General features: G+C 42.5%; 1 protein-coding gene across 1 annotated transcript; it reads left to right on the top strand.

The window, feature by feature from the left end:
• Positions 1-10,302: 10,302 nt before the first annotated feature.
• Positions 10,303-18,295, top strand: LOC134480475 (uncharacterized). The gene is made up of 5 exons (XM_087568710.1): positions 10,303-10,511; positions 11,228-11,387; positions 12,714-12,845; positions 13,490-13,673; positions 17,493-18,295. The coding sequence occupies exons 1-5, from the start codon at positions 10,382-10,384 to the stop codon at positions 17,496-17,498; spliced, it is 612 nt and encodes a 203-aa protein (XP_087424836.1). The 5' UTR covers positions 10,303-10,381; the 3' UTR covers positions 17,499-18,295.
• The last annotated feature ends 7,223 nt before the right edge of the window (positions 18,296-25,518 follow it).

Below are 25,518 nucleotides of genomic sequence, written 5' to 3'. Positions count from 1 at the left end.
CTGCAGTATAGCAAAAAAGCCCAGTCTAGATAGGTAAGCAGTTATGTTTCTCCATGAGCTGATGTCTTAAAACATCTAGATTTTAGGAATTTAGTGTTGTGTTTTCTAAACATACATCTTACAGCATACAGATAACATCGTGATAGAATAAAGGAATCTTTTGATTTAGCACCAAATTCCATAAAGCAATGAATACTGCACAGCTCTCTTGGCCATATGAATAGCCGAAATTATATTTCACTCTTTTAAAGAAATAATGAAAGCACTTAAGGTTAAAGCAAAGCCCATGGGAAAAGTTTGCTGTGGTGTTTCTCTTTGGTTTCTTGTGCTCTTTCTAGAGAATGACTTTAAGAAGTCAGGGCGGTCAGGTGGTCAGTGTGGTCAGGCAGACATGTGCAGATGGTTAAGCGATGTGCTAGGGCCCCATAGGCCAGTGAGCCCAGCTGAAGAGGAGAGGCTAGCCAGTGAGCCTGACTGAAGAGCAGAGGCTAGCCAGTGAGCCTGAATGAAGAGCAGAGGCTAGCCAGTGAGCCTGACTGAAGAGCAGAGGCTAGCCAGTGAACCAGGCTGAAGAGCAGAGGCTAGCCAGTGAGCCAGGTTGAAGGCTGAAGAGCAGTGATTTTAACATTTATTTCTAAATTCTTCAGTTTTCCTAAAAGACAAAAGTTTGCCTCCATAAAGTTTGACTGAGAAGGTTCTTCTTGCTCTCTTCTTCTTATCTCCTTTCCTCTTGCTCTTATGACACAATAATTTCCTTTCTCTCAATGCCTTACTCTCAATGCTATGCCTTTACTTCTAAGTTCTTCTTCAGTTCTGTTCTGTTCTGTTGAGTTCTGTCTAAAAAGCTTTCTCTCTCTTTGTCCTTAGCATTTGTATATCTCTCTGAACACAGCATCACATGGTGAAAAGTTCACCACAAGTTTGCACAGGAATACAAATCATAAGTTGGATAATCAGTTTACGACAGAGAATGTTTACATGCATATCCATGAAGAGTAATCATCAGGATAAACCGTCACCATCTGTCACTAGCTCTCCACATTCATGGTGAGTTAAAAGCTGTAATTTTTATGAGAAAAGAATAAGTGAAATTACCTATAGGCAAATCCAATCAATTATTTATATTCAGTCCTTGCATCTATAGTAAATCATTAGTTCTCTTTTATGAACTTTGGTTAATTGGTTTATACCCTCTTAGCATGGGTTCTAATTTGGAGATGCCTCCTTGGTATTGCAGAAGCAATTCACTCATGACACTTTAAGAAGGAAGAGTTCTCAATGCAATTTTGATTACCAGAGAAAACATAATAGCAGTCCCATTATAAAGGAGCTTAAAATTACTAATCTAATTTTAGGAATTCTTATAGAACCATCATAAGAATTAAGAAATCATCTATTTGTCTGTACATCATCACGCCAAGACAATACATCTTCGTTGCTCTGTGGTGATCTGCTCAAAAGAGTGGGGTAAAGCGCATGACAAATACAGAGGCAGATACTTGCAGCCAACCATCAGCTGAGAGCAGGGTCCCCAATGGAGGAGTAAGAGAAAGGATTGAGGGAGCTGAAGGGGTTTACAGCCCCATAAGAACAACACTGAGAAACACCCAGAGCTCCCAGGACCGAAACCACCATCCAAAGAGTACACATGGACAGACCCATGGCTACAACTGCATATGTAGAAGAGGATGGCCTTCTTGGGCACAAATGGGAGGAGAAGCCCTTGGTCTTGTCAAGGCTTGATGCCCCAGTGTAGGGGAAACCAGAACAGGGAGACAGGTAGGCCTGGGTGTTTGGGTGGATGTGGTAACCCCCTCACAGTAGAAGGAGGAGGGGGTTTTATAAGGGGTTTTGTGGAAAACAGGAAAACGGATAACGTTTGAAATGTAACAAAAGCCCTCTCTGGGGAAGGGACAGCAGATAAGGTGCTCTGAGCTCCTACTTCCCTGCTGCCTCCCTTTGATCACGACTGTGGTGCATGGTGTCAGCCTGGGACTCTCCATGGGCTCCTGCTGGCACTGGTCCTGGCGTTCCTAGCCAAGAGCATGATGAGCAAGGAGCACATGGTTTGTCCTGATTCAGAACAGGGCGAGTGGCCACCAGAGAATAAGCACAGCTTCCTGTACGATCATGAGGTCTTCCTGGGCAAGGAGGACTCCAAGACCTTTGATAGCTAAGCCTGGACGAGAGCAGGAGAGGCTGGGGAAAATTGTTGATCCAATTGACAGTGATGAAGGCGGCCTTGTTACTACTGAGAACCTGAAAGTTTGGATCAAACAGGTACAGAAAAGATACATCAACCAAAATGTGGCTAAACTCTGGAAGGATTATGATAGGGACATAGAGGAAAAAATCTCCTGGGAAGAATACAAGCAGGCTACCTATGGCTACTACCTGGGAAAACTTGCTGAATTCCAAGGTAGCTCTGATCATCACAACTTTAAAAAGTTGCCTCCACGAGATGAGAGGAGGTTTAAGGCCTTGACGGTGACCTGACAGCTACTCAGGACAGGTTCATTGCTTTTCTACCCTAAGAGGATTTAGAACATATGAAGGAGATTGTAGTTCTGGAAACCCTGGAGGATATCGACAAGAACGGGGATGGATTGTGGACCAGGATGAGTACATTGTGGACATCTTTTTCTCACGAGGACAGTTGCCCTGAGACAGACTGGGTTTTGTCTGGGGAGCAGTTCAATGATTTCCCAGATCTGAACAAGGATGGGAAGCTGGACTAGGATGAGATTCGCCACTGGATCCTCCCTCAGGACTATGACCATGCACAGGCTGAGGCCCCGCATTTGGTGTATGAGTCAGATAAAACAAGATGCTTACCAAGGTGTAGATTTTAGACTACTGGACCATGTTTGTGGGAAGCCATGCCACCAATTACAGGGAAGATCTTACCAAAAATCATGATGATCTTTGAAAGAAACTCATCCTCATATGGCCAACAGTCACATGCTTTCTACGGATATTCTGGGTGATTGCTATATTTGTCAAGTATATAGCAGTTGTGTCCCTAAACAATAAGAAACCTTTCTAATGCTCAAAAAAATCATACATTGCACCACAAACAATAATAGTAGGAGATTTAAACACAACACTTTCATCAATGGACAGATCAGGGAAACAAATTAAACAGAGACATAGAGAGACTAACAAGTTATGAAACAAATGGATTTAACATATATTTATAGAACACTCCACCCTTAAACCAAAGGATATACCTTCTTCTCAGCATCCCATTGTACCTTTTCCAAAATTGAACATATAATCGGTCACAAAACAGGCCTCAACAGATACAGGAAGATAGAAATAATCCCATGTCTCATATCAAAAAACCACGGACTAAGGCTGCTGATCAATAACAACAAGTAGGACAGAAAGCCCACATATACATGGAAGTTGAAGTAAATGACAATTTGGTCATTGGAGACATAAGAAAGAAATTAAAGACTTCTTAGAATTTAATGAAAATGAAGATAAAACATACCCAAACTTATGGGACACAATAAAAGCAGCGCTAAGAGTAAAACTCATAGCTCTGTATGCCTGCAAAAAGAAACAAGAGAGAGCATATGTCAGCAGCTTGACAGCACACCTCAAAGCTCTAGAAAAAATTAAATAAACCGTAGAGGAGTAGAAGGCAGGAAATAATCAAACTCAGGGCTGAAATCAAACAAGAAGAAACAAAACCGAGTATCAAAAGAATCAACAAACCCAGGAGCTGGTTCTTTGAGAAAATCAACAAGATACATAAACGCTTAGCCATATTAACCAGAGGTCACAGAGAGTGTATCCAAATTAATAAAATCAGAAATAAAAGGGAGACATAACAACAAAATCTGAAGAAATTAAAAAGATCATCAGATCCTACTACAAAAACATATATTCAACAAAACTGGAAAATGTGGAGGAAATGGACAATTTTCTATACAGATACCAGGTACCACAGTTAAATCAGGAACAAATAAACCATCGAAACAACCACATAACTCATAAAGTCATAGAAACTGCTATTAAACATCTCCCATCCAAAAAGAGCCCAGGACCAGATGGATTTAGTGCAGAATTCTATCAGACCTTCATAGAAGACTTCATACCAATACTGTCCAAACTATTCCGCAAAATAGAAACAGACAGAGCACTACCAAACTCCTTCTATGAAGCCACAATTACTCTTATACCTTAACCACACAAAGATACAACAAAGATAGAGAAATTCAGACCTATTTGATTTATGAATATTGATCAAAAATGCTCAATAAAATTCTTGCAAACTGAATCCAAGAATACATCCAAACAATCATCCATCATGGTCAAGTAGGCCTCATGGCAAGGATGCAGGCATGGTTTAATATACGGAAGTCCATCAACGAAATTCATCATATAAACAAAGTCAAAACCACATGATCATTTCATTAGATGCTGAGAAATCATTTGACAAAATTCATTACCCTTTAATTAGTAAAGTCCTGGAAAGATCAGGAATTGAAGACCTGTATCTAAATATAGGAAAATGCAAAATACATCAAACCTGTACCTAACATCAAACTAAACTTAGAATATTGAAGAAATCCCACTAAAAACAGGGACTAGACAAGGCTGCCCACTCTTTCCCTACTTAAGTACAATATGGTACTTAACATCCTAGCCATAGCAATCAAACAATGAAAGTAGGTCAAAGGGAAAAAATTAGAAGGGAAGAAGTCAAAACACTAATATTTGAAGATGATATGATAGTCTACTTAAGCAACACCAAAATTCTACCAGAGAACTACTTAACCTGATCAACAACTTCAGCAGACTGTCCGAGTATAAAATTAACCCAAACAATTCAGTAGTCTTCCTCTACTCAAAGGGTAAACAGGCTGAGAAAGAAATTAGGGAAATGATACCCTCCACAATAGTCCCAAATAATATAAAATAACTTGCTGTTACTTGAACCAAGCAAGTAAAAAATCTGTATGACAAGAACTTCAAATCTCTGAAGAAACTGAAGAAGGTCTCAGAAGATTGAAAGATCTCCCATGCTCATAGATTGGCAGGATGAATATGGTAAAAAATGACCATTTTGCCAAAGGCAATCTACAGATTCAATGCCATCACCAACAATATTCCTACTCAATTCTATATAAAGGTAGAAAGTGCAATTTGCTGTCATTTGGTATAACATAAAACCCAGGATAGCAAAACTATACTCAACAATAAAAGACCTTCTGGGGGAATCACCATCTCTGACCTCAAGCAGTATTACAGAGCAATAGTTTGTATGGTATTGGCATACAGACAGGCAGATCAGTGGAACATAATTGAAGACACAGAAATGAACCCACACACCTATGGTCATTTGATCTTTGACAAAGGAGGTAAAACATCCAATGGTAAAAGATAGAATTTTTAACAAATGGTGCTGATTCAACTGGAGGTCAACAGGTAGAAGCATGCAAGTTGACCCATTCTTATTACCCTGTACAAAGCTTAAGTCCAAGTGGATCAAGGGCCTCCACATCAAACCAGATACACTAAAATTAATAGAAAAAAGTAGGGAAGAGTCTCGAAGACATGAGCACTAAGGAAAATTTCCTAAACAAAATACCAATGGCTTATGCTTTAAGATCAAGAATCGACAAATGGGACCTCATAAAACTGACAAGCTTCTGTAAGGCAAAGGAGAGTGTCAGTAGGACAAAAACGCAACCCACAGATTGTGACAAAATCTTTGCCAATCCTGCATCTCATGGACGGCTAATATCCAAAGTATACACAAAACACAAGAAGTTAGAGTACAGAGAGCCAAACAACCCTGTTAATAAATGGGGTACGGAGCTAAAGAAAACATTCTCAGCTGAGGAATATCGAATAGCTGAAAAGCACCTAAAGAAATGCTCAACATCCTTAGTCATCAGGGAAATGCAAATCAAAACAACCCTAAGAATCCACCTCACACCAGTCAGGATGGCTAAGATTAAATACTCAGGTGACAACAGAGGCTGGGGAGGACGACGTGGAGGAAGAGGAACACTCGTCCATTGTTGCTGTGATGGCAAAATGGTACAAGCACTCTGGAAATCAGTCTGAAGTTTCCTCAGAAAATTGGACATTGCACTACCTGAGCACACAGCTATACCTGTCCTGGGCATATACCCAAAAGATTCTCCAACATACAACAACACACATGCTCCACTATGTTCATAGCAGCCTTACTCATAATAGCCAGAAGCTGGAATGAACCCAGATGCCCTTCAACAGAGGAATGGATTTGAAAAATGTGGTACATCTACACAGTGGAGTACCACTCAGCTATCAAAAAAAATGACTACGTTCAATTCATAGGCAAATGGAAAGAACTAGAAAATATCATCCACAGGGAGGTAATCCAATCACAGAAAAACACACTTGGTATGCTGTTGTGAGCGATGGCCTTGAAGCCCTCCATTATTGATGTTATTATTATGGTTAGCATTAAGTATGACTGGGTTCATGGAAAATCCCCAGCCAGCTGCAGAAGACTAATACAAATGTGGTGGTAAAGATGAGTAATCATATGATAACGTGTAACGTTAAGATACCCAATGTCATGACCTGTAACCTTTCTGAAAAACCAACATCCTGCTGACTAATAGATATGACAAACCTGTGACCTTTCTGACAACCTGTCAACATCAGCCAATTCCCTGACCACATGAATATTGTGTCCTTAGCATGGGTAAATGTTTCTTACTTCTCTCCTCTCTCTGTTACCCTTTTTATGGTACAAATTCAGCCTTGGGGAAAAATAAAATTGTCGCCTTGATCAGACTCTTGTAGTGGAGTCCTTCGTCACGTCTCTTGTCTCTCATTCTCTTCCAGGTACTCAGCACCCCTCGTTGACAGTATGCACTCATTGATAAGTGGAAACTGACCAAAACCTCGAATTACCCAAGATGCAATCTACAGATCTCAGGAAACTCAAGAAGAAGGATGACCAAAGTGCAGATGTTCCCACTCCTTCTTAAAATGGGGAACAAAAATATCCATAGGAGGGGATATGGAGACCAAATCTAAAGCAGAGACAGAAGGAACAGCCATTCAGAGTCTGCCCCACATGTGGCCCATATGTATACAGCCACCAAAACTAGGTAAGATTGATGAAGCTAAATAATGCTTACTGAATGGGACAGAATATGCATCTCCCCTGAGAGACACATCCAGGGCATGTCAAATAAAGAGGTCAGTGCTGGCAGTAAACTGCTGAACTGAGAACAGGACGCCATTTATGGGAATTAGAAGAAGGATTCAAGAGCTGAAGGACTTGCAACCCCATTAGAACAGCAATGCCAACCAAATAAACCACTAGCAAAAGACTATACATGGACTGACCCAGGGGTCCAACTACATATGTAGGAGAGAATATCCCTGTTGGGGCACCTGTGGAAGGGGAAGCCCTTGTTCTTAACAAGGTTGGACCCTGAGTGCAGGCAAATGTCCGGGAAGGGGTTTCTAAGTGGCATGGATTGGGGGACCATACATATGGGAGAGGGCACGGCAGGGGGGCTTATGGACCAAAAGCTGGGAAAGGGAATAAGGTTTGAAGAAAACATATATATCTATTTAAAAAACTGAAATTTAAAAAAATGATACTAATACCAAAATTAATCAAAAAAATGTGAATAAGAAAGAAATTTTAGGTTTTGGAAAAAGATGAATGCCAGGTATTTGAAAAAATGTATGACCATGGTAAACACTTTAATATACTTGAGAAATTTTTTACAGGTTAATGAACTGCATCTTTTTTTTAAATAGTGAATGGAAATACAGTCCCTTCCTGGGTATGAGGCTAGGGATCCAGATGTAGTGGAATTCATTATTTGTTGAGTCCTGAATTTTTGAGTCTGCTTCTAACTCAGCTTATGCCAAGGAAACTAGGCCAAGGTGATGTCTAAGCCATTGACCAAACTATCTGGACTAACAATCACAGGTGAAATTCCACCTTGTAAATGGGAGGAGAGGAATAAAATATACCTTTAAGGATTTAAAAAAGATGAAATATACCCAAAAAGTCCAATAAAAAGTTTAAAATAAAAATAACTTAGGAAATACAAAATACTGGGGTGCCACTCCACAATCATGATGTGTTTCTTCTGTGATAGCTTACAGGTTAATTTACTTCTCTATAACTGTTTGCTCATTTCAAAGTAAGTAATGGCATCATCTCTGGAGTGATGGTGAGAACAAAAGCTTTGCTGAACTTGAATAATCGATCCCTCCCGAGCATGTGCTTAACATTCTAAGCACAGGGAAATTTCCTGAGGGGATTAAAAAACAAAATCCAAACATAAAACAGGAACAACAACGATGTAAAAACATTCTGCACTCTGGGTATGAAGGCATGTTGCAACTTTAATCACCTTTGTAGGTATTTCTAATAAACACAAAGAAACAAAAATCCCATCACAGTCCTAGCAGTTGCATCCAACAAAGAGAGAGCTGTGAGGTAGTGCGTGCTGCTTCTTTCCCCAGATACCCCTGGGCCTCGGGCCTGCACCCAGTGAGCTGGACCAAGAGCAGCCAGGTTGAAATTCCTGCTGCCATGGCAGGATTCTGCAGGAACATTTCCCTTTGACAACAAGGAACCTGTGTGGAGGAGACCTCTTGGTGAGTTCTCAAGGACTCTACATGTCCTATTCTACAGGGAGAAGCCCTGCCAGGTCTTTGGCAAGGCCAGCCAGTTGTATGGGGAAGTCTCTGGTCCTGTGGCAGAGGGCGAGGAATGGCAGAAAGAATGGCAGCTCCACTGAGAGCAAAGGCTACCCCTTCTAGGCCTATGACCTCCTAATTAATTTATCTTTTCACCCGATGCCCTATTCACATTTTCTTACTATCATACAACTGTGATCTTGATGAGCAGCTGGGCTCTTGTTTTCTTAATCAGTTCTTTGTTGTCACAGACGTTTTTAACTTACTCCAGCCCCTGAGACTTATTCATACCTTCTGTTGCAGTAGGACCCTTGGTGGGACTGTCATCTCAAAAATAGAAGGTTCAGTAATCCACAAGATTGTACTCCAGTTTACCTCAGGCCAGGAAAGAAGTCAGCCACCATTAGTAAAAGAGCAAGGGAAAAATTACATAGGAAAAACAAGTGGCTTAATCAGAAGAAAAGATACTCAACTTCTAAGGCCCGCACATCTGCACCCCTCTCTTCTGAGCTTTGTATAGTGATGTTGTATAACTCCAGACGGTAGGAAAAGGCAGAGATCTTCCCAGAAAGGTCAGACATGATTTACACTCTTACATCTCTGAGGAGGAGTGGCATTATAGCACACATTCAGGTGGAATTATAAAACCTAGCATAATAAGACAGAATCCACATATCACAGTGCCAAATGAACACTCTTCTGAACTTATGGACCCATTAAAATTGAGGTTCAACCTGACCTCAGGCCATTCCACTCCCATCCTGTCCTGATTCTTATGTTTGCTACAAGTAAAAGATCATGGTGCAGCCCCCAATATTCTCATGCCTGGACTTGGCTATTCGAGAAGAATGATATTGGAGAAGTGACGGCTATGTAGTTACAATGTAGTAACATAAGGTCCAGGTTGACATTTGCTCACTGATGTCCAATTTATGTCTTGTTATATTTGTTATATTTGTTATATATGTTATATTTGAGAAAGGGAAGATGTCCTACATAATATATAAAAGGGACAGAAACTTATTCTTTTATATATGCCCTGTAGTTGATCCCTATGTTCCCATGGAAAAGGAGTTTTTATTGCAAAAAAAATGGGATTATAGACCATTGATTTTGTGAAATACATGGATATGTAAATGGAAACAATGTCAGCTGTCAAGGACTGCACAGTAAGCAAATATTTCCAGGTTTTATACACTCAGAGGTATAGAAGAAATATATTGGCCTCCAGAAAAAGGGAAAAGCTTAGGAAAGGAAATGTGTGTCACATGCATTGTCTCAAGTAGTAGATTTACTTTTAAGAAAAGTCTCCCTCCTCCTTGGTCCCTAGAGATTTGGGTGCTAAGAAAAATCTGTTCTCCAATTCAGGGTTGTAAGCAACCCTCCCCAGCAAAAGCATTGTTGACTTATTATGAAGCAGAGAGAAACATCTAGCTTTGAAATAGAGGTTGCCAAATGGTATTCCCAGCGACACATGAGAGACTGGAGGAAAGGGTCCCCACAGAAAATCATTAGTTTGGGGAAAGCTGGTTAGTAGGTAGGCCATAGAACTTTCCAGTGACATCACCAGTAAGCACTTCACTGGGCAATCTATTGTATCTAAGAGATCCCTAGAATCTTCTGTGATGTCACCAGTGTTGTGGTGACACCAACTGCCTTTGGGATATTTCTTCAGTTCCCTTTGGTTTCACAAGCAGGCATGTTTCGCCAGCTGCTCAGGCTATTTCAGAAGGAAAGGGAAGATCAAGGAGAGAACACACCAGGTCAGAGGGAAGCTGACCCCCTCTCTAGTGAAACAGAAAGAAGGAAATCATTCTGGGGAAGGCTTGGTGAGTCCTGGGCAGAGTTGGGGAACATCCTCAAGGAGGTAGGTTTGAGATGTGCCTTCTAAGACTAGGCCTTACAAGCAGGAGCCTTGGGATTTCTCAAAGGCAAACCAAGAGTCAGGAGTTCCTAATCTTAAATTTGCGAGAAAGCCATAAAGTGGTAAGCCTTCAGTGTCTTTTCCTGAAGCTTTTTAACTGTGAGTGTCAATGAATGGCAGGAGGAGGCACTATGAGATTAACAATGTGACCATCCATGGTTGGGAGTTGAAGCACTTCATCCTCTAGATTACTGTATGTTACATAAGTCTCTGATGGCGAGAACAAGGAAGGATGCACCCCTAGTCATGAATTGAGTTCTCAGACACTTTGGGCTGAAACACAGATGATTAGAGCTTGATGGTGCTAAGCATTATGAACTCCAGGATTAACTGCACCACATCTAATATGAGATAACATTATCCGAGATGTTTATGTCTCAGTCAGGTTATAACTGTCAGTGCCAGGAGTCCTGTAATAGTGAGTGTAGCACTTGTATGGCATTAGAGGTTGGGAAGAGGGTCATAGCTTGAAGTCCAGCTTCAAAATAGCTTTTCTGCTCTTTCAGGGATTCACCCAGTCTACCATTTCATCTTCCTCAACTGCCTTTTGGTATTCAGAATTGTCTTTTACTCCCATGGGCCATCAAATATGCAAATTCACTTGGGTTTATCTATCTACAGGTTTTGGTAGGAAGGCATCATCCCAAAGTGTCATCAGTCAGCAAGTGGAGTGTCTAAAGGAACTGGAGGAACTCAAATTTGAAATCCAGAAGTGTCAATTCGAGAGGGATGAACTTTACCAAATCCTGGACCTTTATATCTATGATGATTGGGACCACAGGTAGTCATTATGCCCAGTAACCTGTTCACTGTCTTGTGCTCTCTCTCTGCTAACCCGAGATTTCCTCATAGATCGAGAGAGTTTCACCTCTCATCCTGGATTTTAAGGATATTTGGCATGCATTGGCTTGTGAGATAAGCTAGGTGCTGTGTGTTTAGGCTCAACCTGTTCTGTAGTTGGGCCTGAGGTAGTTGGAGAGGCATTGGTTCTGTCAGCAGCTGGAAGGACCTGGTCACACTTGCTGCAACTGTGGGAGTGAATGAAATGCCTGCACATCATCACTCTTTTACTCTGATTTTGTTCATTATACACTGATTCTATGGCACCTCCATGGATGTAGTTGGCATTCTAAATGTGTTTGGATATGGGTTGGTATGTATATATGTGGATGTATTTGTTGGTGTTTTACTCAGGATCAGGAGGTCTGGGACCTTTGATGGGGTCTGAGGATTTGTTTGATCACCACTTTGCAGGTCATGATAGTGATGAGTACGTGGAGACCCACACTGATCATCAGAGCACTTTGCTCCTTCTGTATACCTTCAGGACTCTCCTGAGGGGAGGAGGTGCTGTAAATCCTCTTTCCTGTCAAACTTAGTTATGCCATCTGAGAATTTATGTAACGATAGAAACAAAGGATTGAGTATACCTGCTTTCAAAACAAGAGAAATGTCATCACAGCTTTCTCTTGGGCCCAAAGCTGTGGCACAGACTGGAGGAATCTTCTTCCTGAACTAGTCAATTCTATAATGCTCACCTGGACAGCTCTTGAAGGTCAGGTCCCTCCAATTGGTACCGTGGCTCTGTTGTCCTGTGCCCAGGATAATAAACTTAACCAGTACAAATACTTTGAAGGAGCAAGTATGTGGTACATACTGAGTTTACTTAATAGAGAGAACAGTCTGATGTCACCTAATCTGTTTCACCTGCTTTGATCTTTAGTTTTTTATTTTTTTTAACTATCCAGGGATTGTTTATTGTGACCTAGAAATGGTCACTGTGGTCTTGACTGTTGTTATTCCCAAACAGGCAGCTCTCAGGCTCTGCCCCCTCCTATATAGTGAGTCTTTGCAAGAACCATATCTCTCAGGATTCCAAGGAGTCCTTATTTCAAAACAAATGTTTGCTTATTTACATAGAAATATTTTCTGTGGATTGAGTCTCACTGTTGGGTTTTGGTCTGGTATTTGACTTTGCCACTTTCTTCCCTTCCACCATTCCTTGAATTTGAAATTTTTTATTATATATTTTTTATTTACATTTCACCTAATTCTGAAATCGTGAGTTCAAAATATTATTTGTTCCTTTGGCCATGACCTAACCCAGGCTGGATGTCGAATTGCCAGTCCTTCAATCCGAACATGAGATGAGAATGATGGCTATGCAAATGATGACCAACTCAATTACTGATGCCATGGAGAGGTACAAGGAGCTCATACAAGTGAACAGTTCCTACCGGTGAGTCACTGAGAGAGATGAGAACCCAGCACTAGGCAGGGAATGCTTCTATCCTGTATGACTTTGAACAAAAGTCAGGGCTCTGGTTCTGTAGTGTCTGACTCTTAACAAGAAGCCTGCCTTGTGGCAAGGGTCTTAGATTTGTAGCTCTTGGACTCAGTTGTCCTACATGTGAAGGGTGTAGAAGACCCTCCAATTCTTATTTTCCCCATTAAGGATCCTCTAGATAGAAAAGGTTGGCACCATGATGGGAATATCAATCAACTCTGAATCTCTAGGACTCTGACAGGATGTCTATGATCCATGAGAAACTCATGGAAAGATTGTACAGCTATTGGATCTTCTATCCTCCCTCAGAGGGCATTTGACCTCTCCTTGCAGATGATTTCAGCATACTATGGACATATGAGCTCCCTTATGGACCATTTCTTCTACCCTGATTTATATGAACCGTCTTAGTGTCAGGATTTTCAGAAGTACTTTGATTCACAGGGAATGTGTCCTCTAATTGGTGCTAACTTGTATAGTGTGGCTCTATTCTGAGGATTTCTGGGGATGAGGGCCCTTGAAGGGATGATTGGACTTGCAGGAGTGACAGGCAAATAGAAGCTGGCTGGGATTTACCATTTATGTTTGTGGTTCAGCATCAGGCACTCCCAGCTCCTGCGTGAACAAACTCAATTGAAGAACAATATACAGATTTTGCTGAATGAGAACAGAAAACTGCTGGTGGAGCAGACTGAACTGCCAGCATCCTCTGTGGAGACAAAGAGGCTCTGTGAAGAAGCCGGAATGAACATCTGTGTCCCCAGAGCCAAGCAACAGCAGGTAGGGTTAGGACTCAGGGTCAGGCTGTCCTCATGTCTTACCATAAACATAGACAAACCAATGTAACTGTCTATTGACTGATCCATGTCCTGACCTAGGTCTCATCCAAGTGTTCATTTATGTGATGGTTTACAAGGCATTCTGTGGAGATAGCCCCTTTTCAGGAAACTGCATGTTTGGAAAGCAAATGCTCCTGCTCTTCGAGAATCTGCACTTCATTAAGGGAGATGGGTTGATCACACAGCACAGCACTACATGCCATTATGTGTGGAGGGTGCTATGTGGGAGCCCCTCTTTAGACTAGAGCAGGGCTTTGAGAGATGAAGCAAAAGCCCAGAGCCCATTTTCTTTACAGGGTCATGTGAGATTCCAGGAACTAAGTAGTTTAGAAGGAGGAGAGCCTGGTGGAAATGCCAAAGAAATGGTTCTCATTGTCACCTTTTGGTGGATTTGTTCTTTCTCCCCCATTTTCCCTGTATATCAAGACCATCTCTTCATGCTTCCTAAATCATGGTACCTGACAGAGCCTGAGGAGCAGCATGTCAGTCCTGTTTTGTTCGAGTGTTGCTGGAGAGTTCATATCTTGACCTTATACTCTGTAGATGCTTGGAAAAGCAGGGATGTGGAAAAGTGTTCTCAAAACCTGACAATTGGCATGAGAGATTTGAGACTTCAAAAACAGAGTTATCTACCCCCATTCTCATCAAGAAGAGTGCTATCTAGGACTTTTTATTCCTCTCGGGAAAAATGGCTGAGTAGTGATTCTCTGTTAAAATACTTGCTTTGAATAGTCTATATTATGTTGTTCCTCCAGTAGGATGGGATCTTCATTGTTTTCTGCCGAATTGCGATTTTGGTGTGTGTGTGTGTGTGTGTGTGTGTGTGTGTGTGTGTGTGTATGTGTGTGTCTGTTTGTGCTTGTTTGTGTGTGTGTGTCTGTATGTGTGTGTGATAGAGTATGTTTGTGTTTGTGTTTGTGTGTGTGTGTGAGTGGGTGTATGTGTGTGTGAGTGTGTATGAGTGTGTGTGTGTGAGTGTGTGTTAGTGATTGTGTGTGTCTGTTTGTGCTTGTTTGTGTGTGTGTCTGTATGTGTGTGTGATAGATTATGTGTGTGTGAGTGGGAGTATGTGTGTGTCAGTGTGTGTGTCAGTGTGTGTTAGTGAGTGTGTATCTGTGACTCTGTGTGTGTGAGTGTGTGTGTGTGTGTGTGTGTGTGTACCAGCTGTGGCTCAGCATGTTTATGCAAGTGTTGTGGATTTAATTCTGAATGATTTTTCAAGTGTTTCTAGTATGGGTTCTTTTGTGTGTGTGTGTGTGTGTGTGTGTGTGTGTGTGTGTGTGTGTGTGTATGTATGTGTGTGTGTGTGTGTGTTTCCCTGTGCATAATTGCACATGTGAGTCTCTATTGCCATGTTTCATGAGAAAAAGAATCTAAGAGTTCACTTTGCATCCATGAATATCAAATATAGCACCCCAATCACTTGGAATCTCCACCTAGATCTGTACAGCAAAAGAACCCAAAACACTTGTAAAGTTAGATTTTCAAGTGATTAGGGAAAAATGACTGGTCTGCATCGAAATCCTTTGGAGCACGTCAAAGGAATGGAGTACATGAAGGTAAGGGGGGCTGCTTTATAAAATCCACTGATTTATGATCCTTCTCTGTTCTTTGTGAATTGTGAAAGCCCACTGGAAGGTTGTGTCACTCACTGTGTCTTCTCCAAGGTTGCTTTCCACATTGCCTGCTACCATTTCTTTCCAGCTACCTTGGCACACTACAGCTTCCCCTGGGAGTTTGGCTTGGATTTTATTCATTGAGAATTTGAGTTGCTTGGAGTTGTATCGTCATCCAGCAAAAGCCCCATAGCTATGCTGTGGTGCAAGAACAGGGCAGTTTCAGGAGCCCCTTTAGGTGCACAGATAATCTAAAGCGCTCCCCTATGTTATCTGTGTAGCATTCTGCAAGTGCTGTCAATCAACATCATTGTCTCTCAGTTAATTTCAGCCTCAATGGAGTTAGGAGAAATGATGAAATTCAGACGGGTCTGTTAGTGGACGATCAGAAAGGCCTGTGAGAAGCCATGTTCTTTAAGTGGAACAGAAGTGTTAGTTGACCCAGAGATCTCAGAGAAAAGAATAGGTGTCCAACTAGAGCAACTAGAGCACATCTGGGTTGTAGTGGTCCAAGGAGGGAAACTGTAGGAGAGGTTGGAGCCCTTCAATGGATTATGACTCAGTGTGAGATCATCCATGTAAGCATTTATTTATTTACTCCAAATATCTGTGACACAATCACATTATAGGTAGAAACATTGTTCATATGGATCCTGGTTATGGAGATTTCCTATGATTCTGGGGGCATAGCTTTGGGCATGAAGTCACTCAGGCTATGGTAAAGAGAGCTCCTATTAGAAGAAGCTGCACTCTATGGGGAAAGTCTGAAACAGTGAACAAGAACAGGAGTCTAGTCCACCACTAACATATGATCCTTTGCTGGGAAACAAGACTGCTCTACACAGCCTTGGGAACTTGCTAAGCCAGATAGGTAATAGGGAAAGAACCCTGATTCTATGTCGGCTTATTGGAGGGCAGCACACTGACTGAGCTGTCTATAGGCTATGACCACTATGTACATGTCCCACTCAACATTTGTTTTTATGCCTCCAGAGTATCCTGGGGAATCATTATATTAAGCATTAAAAGGGAAAGTAAACACTGCAATGTACTATGTTTATATTGTGTAAGCACAAATGGCTTGTGTGTTTGCGAGTTTGTATTAGTGTGTCTGTGTGTCTGTGTGTGTGTTTGTGTGTGCACACAGGCATGCATGCTTCCATTGACAGTACACTCATCTGATGATCAGAATAATGAAGGATTAGAGGAAAGAATGCACGACATTCTGAAGCAGAGAACCAATCACCCAGGGAAGTAGCTTGGGAGGAACATTGTAGAAGCATTCTGATAATTTTGAGATCAGGTAGGAACACAGACTGGCAGAAGCCAATTGGATTTCCTGTCCCTATATAACTATCCTTTTTGGATGGCTGACCACTGACAAGGTTTTCACCATCAGTCACCTAAAGAACTACCCAGAGTATTGTTCTGGTACAGTTTATGGGAATTTTGTCCATGACACAATATGTATAATCCTCAGGATTTCTTTGTATTTTGTAATCCTTTCTTCCTGTTAACTCTCTGATAAGATCTGAGGACATTTTCTCTTCTGTCATCTCACAAATTGCATTACAATAACCATAGTCTTACAAGGGTGCTGTTATGTATGTCCATCACAATAAACTTTAATGTTCCTTGTGTATGCTGTGAGCACATTCTCAGTGATTACAGGATCTGTGCGGTGAGCATGGATTTGAAGTGAGATGGCTTCTCTGTGTATTTGCAGATTCAGTGGTTACAAATTGAACCTAGGCAGGTTCCTTCAGTGCTAACATAATCAGAACTTTCACCACAATTCTGGGCATGTTCTCCAGAAGGAATCCACATGGTATTCTAGGTTGCTCATACCATTCTTGAACTCAGATTCGGACCCAGCTACAATGTTATTATTCATAATAAACCTGGACCTGTAATATGCTCATTTTTCTCTTAATTCCGGTACAGTGCATAGTCCACAGTTCAAATTCTAGCAGTTTGAAAAGCTGAGATATAAATCCAAGCGCAGGTACTCTATGACACTTTGGGATGCAGGGACTGACATCAGCTGACAGGTCATGCTGGATTATCCAACTGAATAGAGCTGATGTAAGAGGGAGATCTGAATGACAATCACTCACTAAACCTTTATTCCCTTGCTCTGCTAGGTCTGAAGTTCTCCAGCAGAAACTCGAACATGACACAGACCAGGACAAGATCTCCCTTGGAGAGAAGTGCTACAAGAGGAGAATTAAGTGTGCACAGCAAATGCACCACTATTGCATCTCATCTGTAATGTCCATAGCAATTGTGGACTGCACTTTCCTCCTTTATTTTATCTTCTTTGGATTGAGTAGGCTTTACTTTCACCTCAGCTCTCTCCAGCAAGTGTGCACTTTTGGAGGGACCCAGAGAAGTGCGGATGCACATCAATCAAGAGCTGCTGGTCATCCAGAAAGACTGTGCACGTGTAAATTTGTACTTGTCCTGATGGGTCATCCAGAAGAGTTTCATGGAGATCAGTTCACAACATTGGAAAGACTTTGAAACAAAGTCTGTAATACCATTTATACTCAGTATTGGTAGGCTTTTTCCTTAATACCCCCACTCCAACAAAACAGACCTACTTCCACTCCTCTTGAAAAGATTATTACCATCAGTAACTGCTTGTCTACTATGTCTCCCAGGCAAGCCACAGGCTATAAGTCTATTCTGCAAAAGGAGCAGCGAAAGAATGCTTAGCGCAGTTCCTCTATTTAAAGTTTGGTTGAGTTTTAATTGTTTTGGTTATTTGGTTTTCCTTCTATTCATTTGAAGTTTTGTTATTTATGTGTTGTTGTTTTCTTCATTTGCTTTTCTATTTTGATAAGGATATAGACTGTATATATTGACTACCTGCATCTGGTTACTATCAAGTAAATTGGATGTATTCTGGTGAATAAAAGAGTAATCTCAAACTCTTCACCCTTAAGAACCTTCTTTATTGATTATTAGTGTCAACATCTGAAGTCCCACAGCTATCAGGGAGGGAGGGATCTCTGCATTCTCATGGGGACTGGGCATCAAATCACTTCCCAGTCAGACTGAGATTCAAAGGCAATTATGCAGTCACTGTTCACTGTGTTCCCAAATCTGTGAATTTCAACTTCATCATGCATACACTACCCACTGTGTATGCTTGCTGTCAAATATATAGTTACCTCTAAATTATACTCTGTGGATGACAGTATTGAAAAAATTAATGGGATAAACATTAATTTTCCTGTAATATCTCCCAGGACAAATCCTGCGGCGGAGAGTGCTGAACACCCAGGAATGCAGATAATCCTGAGACCACAGGACAGAAAGCGACTTCTGCCCAGCTCTTCCCACATCTCTGGCCCAATATTAATCTGCATGATGCCTCTGGAAACAGGAATAGAGGAGCAGTCAGCGGCAGGAACCTGCTTGGTCCAGCCTGGTCCCAGAACCGACCCAGACCCTGAGCATTTTTGAAGAAAACCAGAGGCATACAATTCTGTTTCCTGATTGTGGCTTTTTTTATTTGAAGCTCTAAACACCATTTTGTTGTTGTTGAATTTTAATTGAATATTTTTCATTTTGAATTCAAATGTTATTCCTTCCTTGTTTTCCAGAAATAAGTTCGAATACCATCAGCCTCCCCCTCTTCTATAAATGTATTCCCTTCACCAAACATCCACTTTCCCAGCCTAGGCAGGACCAAGGGCTGCTCATTCCATTTGTGCCCAAGAAGACCATCCTCTGATACACATGCAGATGGGGCCATGGCACCGTCCCTGTATAGTGATTGGGTAGTGGTTTAGTCTCTGGGAACTCTGCTTGGCAGGCATGGTTGTTCTTATGGGGTTGCAAGTCCCTTCAACTCTTTCAATCTTTCTGTAATTCCTCCAACTGAGGTCCAGTTCTCAGTTCAATGGTTTGCTGCTAGCATTCTCCACTGTATTTGACATGATCTGGCTGTGCCTCTCAGGAGACATCTATATCCAGTTCCTGTCAGCAATGCACCTCTTAGCTTCATCCACCTCATCTAGTTTGAAGGCTGTATATGTATAGGCCACTCGTGGGGTAGACTCTGAATGGCCATTCCTCCAGGCTCTGTTCTAAACTTTGCCTCCCTATCCCTTCAATAGGGATTCTTCTTCTCCTTTAAAGGAAGGAGTGAAGCACCAGCATTTTGGTCATCCTTCCTGAATTTCATTTGGTCTGTGAATCTTGGGGAATTCGAGCATTTGGGCTAATATCCACTTATCAATGAGTGCATACCATGTGAGTGTTTCTGTGGTTGTGTTAACTCACTCAGGAGGATATTTTCTGGTTCATTCTCTTTGTCTATGAATTTCATGAAGTCATTGTTTTTGATATCTCTGTATTACTCCATTGTGTAGATGTACCACACTTTCTGTTTCCATTCCTCTGTTGAAGGGCATCTGGGATCTATTCATTTTCTGACTATATTAATAAGGCTGCTATGAACATAGTGGAGGGTGTGCATTGTTGTATGTTGGAGCATCTTTTGGTTATATGTGCAGGAGAGGTATAGCTGGGTCCTCAGCTAGTGCAATGTCTAATTTTCTGAAGAACCTCCAGACTGATATCCAGAATGGTTGTACCAGTCTGCAATCCCTTCTGACCCCTGCGTGACCTCACTTAACTTTGTGAGCTTTGTGGGCTTCTACACTGCTGCTCTGAGAAGAACTGAAAACTAATGGAATAGATGTGTAGCTTTCCATTACCTTTGTCATTTTTATGATATTTGTAGGATAGGTTTGATTGAAATATATTCTCAGGAATATTCACAAAACCATTGTCTCTTGTGTACCATCTGGAGGAAGTACAAAGTTGACAGACAGTTCTTCACAAACTTCCCAAAGCCAGGAAATCGGAGCATGAAGAAAGCCAAGTCCAAGGCATTCAAAACCAGCTTCCTCACCAATGCAACCAGGAAAGGCTTTGTTAAAAGAAGGGAGGTACTGAGACAGTTGGCCCTCATACACTCAGAGAAGACTGTGCCAGGAGAATTGGGGAAGGATTGTGGGAGAGAGTAATTAGGTATCAGTTGTCAGTGAGCAGAACGTAAAATGAAAAAGAAAAAATATATAAATAGAAATAAAGTAAAGGTCTTTAAGAAAATGGGACACAATGTAGTGCTGAACTAACACTACTGTGTTTAAACTAGCACACATTTGAAAATCTAGAGACTATATGTGATAAAGTGGGATGGCCTTATCATTTACATATACTATGTATACAGCAAAGCTAAATGAAGTGGAGAACATGCAGTTCAAAGATCCATTGTTCCCTCACATCTATGTGGCCCCGCTTCCCTTTATCAGGACTGTGGAGGCCTCTGCTCATCCAGGTCTCATGGTTCAACCAAAATGCAGTCCCCTATGATCTCTGGCCAAGTGCTCTTGTGTTCCCAACAGAACTCTGCCTCAGGCTGCAGAGGCACTGAAGGGCCAGCCTTCACCTTCAAGGTGCAACCACTCCACTCTGTGGAGGCCTCTGCTCATCCAGGTCTCATGGTTCAACCAAAATGCAGTACCCTATGATCTCTGGCCAAGTGCTCTTGTGTTCCCAACAGAACTCTGCCTCAGGCTGCAGAGGCACTGAAGGGCCAGCCTTCACTCTTCAAGGTGCAGTTCAGTCTTTCCAGGCTCTCTGTGACTCAACTGGAGGCTTCAGCAGAGGCCTTTCATCTGAATAACAGAAACTTACCTAATCCAAAACATTGGGAAGCCATCCTACACTCCTGATTGGCTGGTTACCTGAGACCAAACAGCATAGCACTCTTCTTTATGCCTGTTTTCCTGATTTGAAACTAAATAATGTGATCATCTGTGGTGTTGGTGGAAAGAATAAAATCCTTAACATGAATAAGAGGACCATGCAGAATATGGGCTTCACATTCTAGGTACAGAGTGAAGAGCTAGAGGGAATTACCAAAGAAAACAATAAGAATCCTAAAAACAATTACAGAAATAATGAAATGAAATAAAACAAAAACAAAAGCAAAAACAAAAATACCTTGTGGGTGCTGGTATTAAAGGCATGTATTAATTCTGATCAGCTTTGTAGGAATTTCCAATAAAAAACAAACAAACAAACAAACAGCCTTATTACAGTTGCAACAGGTTCAGGAGAGAAAGCTGGGAGATATCCTGTGCTGCTGCCCCCATGCTATGATTCTGCAGCAGCAACTTCCTTGGGAATAGGAACCTGTATGCAGTGGGATCCCTTGCTGGGCCTGTCATCTCAAAAAGAGGGGCTTCCCTAATCCAAACCTTGGAATCCAGTTGACTACAGGCCAGGAATGAAGTCAACCATCATTAGGGAAAGAGCAAGGGAAAAATTACATAGGAAAAAATATGTGACTTAATCAGAAAAAATCCTCAACTTCTAAGGCCTCCACAATCTCCACCACTCTCTTCTGAGCTTTGCATAGTGATGTTGTACAACTCCAGATGGTAGGAAAAGGCAGAGTTCTTCCCAGAAAAGTCATACATGATTTTCACCCTGACATATGTGAGGTGAGGTGGCATTGTTTCACAGAGTCAGCACACCCGGGATAAGGACACAGAAGCCACAGATGACAATGCCAAATGGACTCCCTCCTGAACTTATGGACCCATTAAAATTGAGGTTTAGCCTAACCTTAGGCCATTCCACTCCCTGCCCATCCACCTGATTTTTATGTTTGCTCTGAGTAAAAGATCAGAGTGTAGCCCCAAATATCCTCATGATTGGACTTGGAAATTCAGGAAGAACGATATTGGAGCCTTTGTGGTTACAATGTGATAACTAGGTTCTGACCAGGAACCTCGTCCTTAGCCAATGGGGACTTTAAGGCCGGGCCTCCTGCTTGTTCCAGTGCAGGCTAAGACTTCATGGTCAGGCCAGCTGCTGAGCCCCACACAGGGCTGCCTGCATACCCTTGTGACTGCATTAGAGCCAGAATGCTCTCTGCCCAATCCCCTTCTCTCCTCTTTGCCACAGCCATTGTCCCCAAGAGCAATTGTCAAACACCTTTATACGTGTGTCTCAACCTCAAAGTCAGGTTCCCAGAGAATCAATCCCCATAGCTGACCATAAATGAGGATTCACTGCGTGTGTGTGCGTGTATATATAGTATTTTAGAACACAGAATGGGGATTCTTGGTGAAAGCTTCATGGACATGTATCTTTGCTAGATGGCTTTGAACTGGGATCTTTCCACATGACTTAGATATGCTTGCCATGAGGTCATTACCCGTCACCTTGCCATTTCAGTTTTGTGTTTCTTTTGGATGCTACTGCTGTTTGACATAAGATCCAAGGATGAACTTCCATACTGGGCTATGGTTTCAGACTTGATTTACAACCATGTGGCCCTTGAGTTGCTTCCCTTTGATCCTAGAGGTTGATTAATCTTTCCAGCAAGGCTTCCAGTACTTGACAGGATTGTGCTACATGCTGTCAGAGCAGAGTTACACAGAATTCATATGCTGGCCTTCCTCTGATGATGCTTACCTTTGCCAAGTCCTCAAACAGGACAGCGCTTGGAAAAAAAAAACCCTGCAGGCTAAGAAATCATACATGTGGGTCTACCCCTGGCTCCTTGAGGAATGAAAGAGGAATATGGTCTTGGCTTACTGGAAGTCTTATCCCAAGACTAGGGAAGGGGACTCCAGAGAGCACTAAGCCTTCTACTCATCCATCATAGTCTGTATAGCCTGTGGCTTTCATTTGGTCAGTGTGATGACCTTAAAATGTTCTAGGTATTTCTGCCATGTTCTGTCTCTATACCTAGACATGACCTCAGGTGTACAGTCACATTGGAAACATAAAAAGCCTTGCATCTGAATTGTGAAATTCAATGTGTGTTATATTTAAAATACCACAACAATTGAGTGGCCATTGCTACAGTAAATATTATTAGGGGGTTTCTACCCCACCGTAGATCATTTAGTTCCCAAATAAAAGACACAAAACTTTTAGATTTAGAATAAGCCTTAAAGTACTAGAGCTGGGCAGACATCAACCCTCTGTGCTATTTTTTCTGCTTCCCTGTCAATAACCCTGAGGTATTGCTTGCCATGCTCTGCTTGGGCCACTCCTGTTCTGACAGGCTGGCCCTCATGGCAATACACTCACGATCTACTTACCCTATGGGGTGGTGTCTCCTTCCTTCTCCTCCATGTCCTTTCCCTCTCCTTGTGGACCCTGCCTGAGCCCCCAAGCCCAGGGAAACTTTCCTCTGTCCTCTCTCTTCTGCCCAGCCCATGTTGTAGGGATTTTATTAACCAATCAGGGATAACTTAGGAGGCAAAAAAAAAAAATCTGTTATACATGAGGATCTCCTTGTCTTGGAGCAACCAGACCTTAGGGTACAGAATTTAGCATTTGAATGTACAGCACCACAGGCCAACCCATTATAGGCCAATCTACTTTGTAGTTGGACTCAAAGCTTGGCTCTCACACCCGTTAGATGTTCAACCGTGAAGAAGTTATTTTACCTTTGTGTGACTCAATTCCCTTATCTGCACAGTGAGGATGATAACGAGTGTTTAATTCACAGAGTTGTCTTTGGGACTGATGAGTTAATATATCTAGTAGTTAAACATTAAACACCATCTACTTTGCATAATTAATAAAAGTCTGTGGAAGGGGCAAAGTAATAAAGCCAGAAGAACATTTGATTTGGAAATGGGTCCATACAACTACCTCTAGTAACAAACTGAGAATCAGGGAATGGTGGAAGACTAAGGCCAGAGAATTGGGAAATCAAGGCCACCCTGAGCTGCGTAAGAAGATCATATCTCAAAATATCAAGACAAGTCATGGTTGTAGTAATAATAAATCAAGAAATAGTCATTGCGGCGGATCCCGGCCCGCAGCAGCTCTCTGCTCCCAAACCCCGTGGGAGAGGGACCTCACCGCCTGGTCAGGTGGGCACTCCTGAGGCTGCAGAGCAGAAGAGACCACCAACACGGCCCACCCCTGCCCACATCCCTGGCCCAAGGGAAAACTGTATACGGCCTCTGGGTTCCCGTAGAGGACGGCTCAGGAGCATCAGGATCGCTGTGCCTGAGACACCGCCATAATCTGAAGGCACCTACTGGATAAACAGTTCTCTGCACCCAAATCCTCGGGGAGGGAGAGGTAAACCTTCAGAGAGGCAGACACGCCTGGGGAACCAGAAGAGACTGCACTCTCCACACATCTCTGATGCCAGAGGAAAACACCAAACGCCATCTGGAACCCTGGTGCACACAGGCTCCCAGAAAGGGCGGCGCAGATCTTCCTGGTTGCTGCCCCTGTGGAGAGAGCGTAGGCAGCACCCCACAAGCAAACTTGAGCCTCGGGACCACAGGTAAGACCAACTTTTCTGCTGCAAGAGACCTGCCTGGTGAACTCAGGACACACAGAGGCAAAATTCCTCTAGGACCGGGCACTTCCGCTGTTTACCGGGATTCCCAAACCCATGGATCCCGGCCTGCAGCAGCTCTCTGCTCCCAAACCCCATGGGAGAGAGACCTCACCGCCTGGTCACGTGGACACTCCTGAGGCTGCAGAGCAGAAGAGACCACCAACACTGCCCACCCCTGACCACATCCCTGGCCCAAGAGAAAACTGTATACGGCCTCTGGGTTCCCTTAGAGGAGGGCCCAGGAACAGCAGACCGCCACACCTGAGGCACCGCCATAACCTGTAGGGACCTACTGGATAAACAGTTCTCTGCACCCAAATCCCCTAGAATGGAAAGATAAACCTTCGGAGAGGCAGACACGCCTGGGAAAGCAGAAGAGACTGCACTCTGCACACATCTCTGACGCCAGAGGAAAACACCCCACGAGCAAACTTGAGCCTCGGGACCACAGGTAAGACCAAATTTTCTGCTGCAAGTGACCTGCCAAGTGAACTCAGGACACAGGCCCACAGGAACAGCTGAAGACCTGTAGCTAGGAAAAACTACACGCCCGAAAGCAGAACACTCTGTCCCCATAACTGGCTGAAAGAAAACAGGAAAACAGGTCTACAGCACTTCTCACATGCAGGCTTATAGGACATCTTGCCACTGTCAGAAATAGCAGAACAAAGTAACACTAGAGATAATCTGATGGCGAGAGGCAAGCGCAGGAACCCAAGCAACAGAAACCAAGACTACATGGCATCATCAGAGCCCAATTCTCC

The sequence above is a fragment of the Rattus norvegicus genome, chromosome 9, assembly GCF_021556685.1.
Source record: "Rattus norvegicus strain SHRSP/BbbUtx chromosome 9, alternate assembly SHRSP_T2T, whole genome shotgun sequence".
NCBI lineage: Eukaryota > Metazoa > Chordata > Mammalia > Rodentia > Muridae > Rattus > Rattus norvegicus.
The sequence above is the reverse complement of the archived record's forward strand: the minus strand, read 5'-3'. Positions and strand labels throughout refer to the sequence as shown.

Excerpts from the sequence above, each read along its gene's own strand:
- LOC134480475 (XM_087568710.1), top strand. The coding sequence starts at position 10,382 with ATGTTTCGCCAGCTGCTCAGGCTATTTCAGAAGGAAAGGGAAGATCAA. Across the intron at positions 10,512-11,227 it reads ATCATTCTGGGGAAGGCTTG|GTTTTGGTAGGAAGGCATCA; the intron begins GTGAGTCCTGGG and ends ATCTATCTACAG. Across the intron at positions 11,388-12,713 it reads TATGATGATTGGGACCACAG|GCTGGATGTCGAATTGCCAG; the intron begins GTAGTCATTATG and ends GACCTAACCCAG.